The 2,537-nt window shown below is 37.9% G+C and overlaps 1 protein-coding gene across 1 annotated transcript; it reads right to left on the reverse strand.

Annotated features, from left to right (window-relative positions):
• Positions 1-582: 582 nt before the first annotated feature.
• On the reverse strand, positions 583-2,182 carry LOC104604243 (MYB-like transcription factor 4). The gene is made up of 2 exons (XM_010268515.3): positions 1,702-2,182; positions 583-1,593 (listed from the first exon to the last, which is right to left on the reverse strand). The coding sequence occupies exons 1-2, from the start codon at positions 1,962-1,964 to the stop codon at positions 1,131-1,133; spliced, it is 726 nt and encodes a 241-aa protein (XP_010266817.1). The 5' UTR covers positions 1,965-2,182; the 3' UTR covers positions 583-1,130.
• Positions 2,183-2,537: the final 355 nt, after the last annotated feature.

The following is a 2,537-nucleotide window of genomic DNA, read 5'->3' on the forward strand; positions in this document are numbered from 1 at the left end:
TATTTTGATTTTAAATCATTAGGTTGGGCGGAATCAGAATTCCATTTTCATTATTACTGGAATGATATTCTTCCATTTGAGGGAATGGCCATTCCCTCTCTTCTTTGAGAATGAAATACCATTACTGCTTATTCTAATTTCTATTCTCATTCATGTTTCAACCAAACAGACTATGGGAATAGATCATTCCAATTTCGGCTGCAAACCAAACGGATCTTAAGAAATAATTATTAAGGACAGATAACCAGATCAGCCATAGCTAGATTTTTACTTAATGTAAAGCAGTTATTAGGATATACTTAACAAATAAAAGATGGGATACCACTGTAAAATTCATCTCCCTCAATCTGTGTGTGTTTGTGGAGAAAGATATTTTCTGTTGACGAGATAGGTTACCTACCCGTTCCTCTCGCTCTCGTCCTCTCACGACTTATCCATCCATCGACTGAAACTCAAGACGACCAAAAATCGAAATTCTAACACAAAGTATTCATCAATCAAAGAAAAATTTTCTAGACAACCAAGGGCCCCCCCATAAAAAATCAGTGAACTCATCTCAACAGGGGCCAAGCCAAGAGGGAATTAAAATGATTCACTTTTCCTTTTCCTTTAAAGGGAAGAAGATAAGTTCATCAAAATCGTAAAATGATTCCAGCAATTAACTAGTTGTTTGTTTAGAGTTGGAGTTGAACAGCTCACACTATTACAAATTAAACTCCAGTCAAGAATATTCATGGGTAGCATCTGATGGACTGATAATTTTGCACATGAGAACAAATTAGCACTTAATCCTCTCTTTTTCTCTCTTCCTTGTTTTTATTTTGTGGGATTGTGTTAGGTTTTTTTTTCTATTAAAGTAGAAATCTATTATGAAGGGGGAAACAACAAGCTAATTAACCATTATCAAGGATAGATATTCTAGCTACCAAATCTTCCGAATGAACAACCATTCTTTTTTTTTTTTGATTTCCAACAAATAGTTCAATTCATAAATCATATCTACTTGTAATATGTGGTAGTAATTATACAAATTAGACTAAAGAGAAAGCTAGATAGAGAGATTCCCACATAATAATCTCTTTCTTTCTTTTCTCCACTCTAATTTAGTTAGATGTTACAAGTAGAGCTTTTTATTTCATTTCCAGGCTTCTATAATCCAAAAGACCAGTTTTTAAGCCTAAGAAATCACTATTAGTGCTGGAATTACTGCAGATGCAGTCCTTACTATTCTGCAAGCCCAAGCTGCAAGGGAAACAAAGAGTTCTTCCCCCTCCACTCTTCAATGGCGTCTCGGGAGTATGTTGTTGATAAGGAAGGCTAATCTGAAGCTCGAGATTCAGGTCGGGACACCGCTCCACTCTCTGCCTTTTCTCTTGGTTACACTCGAGTCTTCCAATACTGATGATCTTCGTTTCTTCTTTAGCAGCGGCGGTAAAAGATATAGTTCTGGCATCGGAAGCCGATTCGTTAAGAGGTCGATGGGTGGCCGGATCAATCCCTCGGCTCAGCAATTTCCTCCTTATATGGGTATTCCAATAATTCTTTATCTCGTTATCTGTTCTTCCCGGTAACCTTCCGGCTATAAGAGACCACCTGTAATATAAATTAAATTAATAAAATCATAAAACCAGTGAATATATACCCAGTTCTAAAGTTTCGATCGAAGAACAGTTGAAGCTAGAAACATTGAATTGGGCTTACTTGTTACCCAGAAGACTGTGTAGTTTGATGATGAGCTCGTCTTCTTCTTCTGTGAAGTTGCCGCGCTTGAGGTCCGGACGTAAGTAGTTGATCCATCGAAGCCTACAGCTCTTGCCACAACGGAGAAGGCCGGCGGCCTTGGGGAGGGATCGCCAGCACCCCTCGCCATATGCCCGGATGTGTGCAATAAGCCGATCATCTTCTTCTTTGGTCCATGCTCCTTTGTTAGTATGAGCTTTCTCACAGCAAGGAGACCTCCCCATTCAGTCTTACTACTTCTTCTACTACTGCTTCTTGTCGTTGCTGTTGCTGCTGTAAGTGGTGGTGATTTGGTGCACCCAACTCGACCCTTGTGAGAACTTGAGACGGGGGATTGATTTATAGGCTTAGGCTTTGAGAGAGAGAGAGAGAGAGAGAGAGATTAATTGCTTCTAAACTTGAGTTGGTGAGAGGTTAGGGGGGAATGCTTGGGGACTCTGTCCAGATGATATATAAACATCATAATGAAATTAGTTAAATGATACAACTATCAGTAACCTTCAGGTAGGTGTGTAAACTAATATTGTATTTAAGTAAAGCAAGACAACGTGTAATCCCTAACTTTCTATTATAAGATGATTAATTAAGCTAGTAACCCGTGATTGAGATTATAACTTTTTTTTTATATTAAAAATGTACACATGTTTATATGTATCTATATCTATATACTTAATTTATTAGTAGTCTCGATTTAAATGTTAGAAAAGAACCGACCCGAATAACCTTGCGGCCTTGAGGATTGATGATCAAATTAGGTAAATTAATTCTAATCGTTCGTGTTTATCTGGCTACCAAGT

The sequence above is a fragment of the Nelumbo nucifera genome, chromosome 6 (assembly GCF_055504915.1).
Source record: "Nelumbo nucifera cultivar China Antique chromosome 6, China Antique-T2T, whole genome shotgun sequence".
In the NCBI taxonomy this organism is placed as follows: domain Eukaryota; kingdom Viridiplantae; phylum Streptophyta; class Magnoliopsida; order Proteales; family Nelumbonaceae; genus Nelumbo; species Nelumbo nucifera.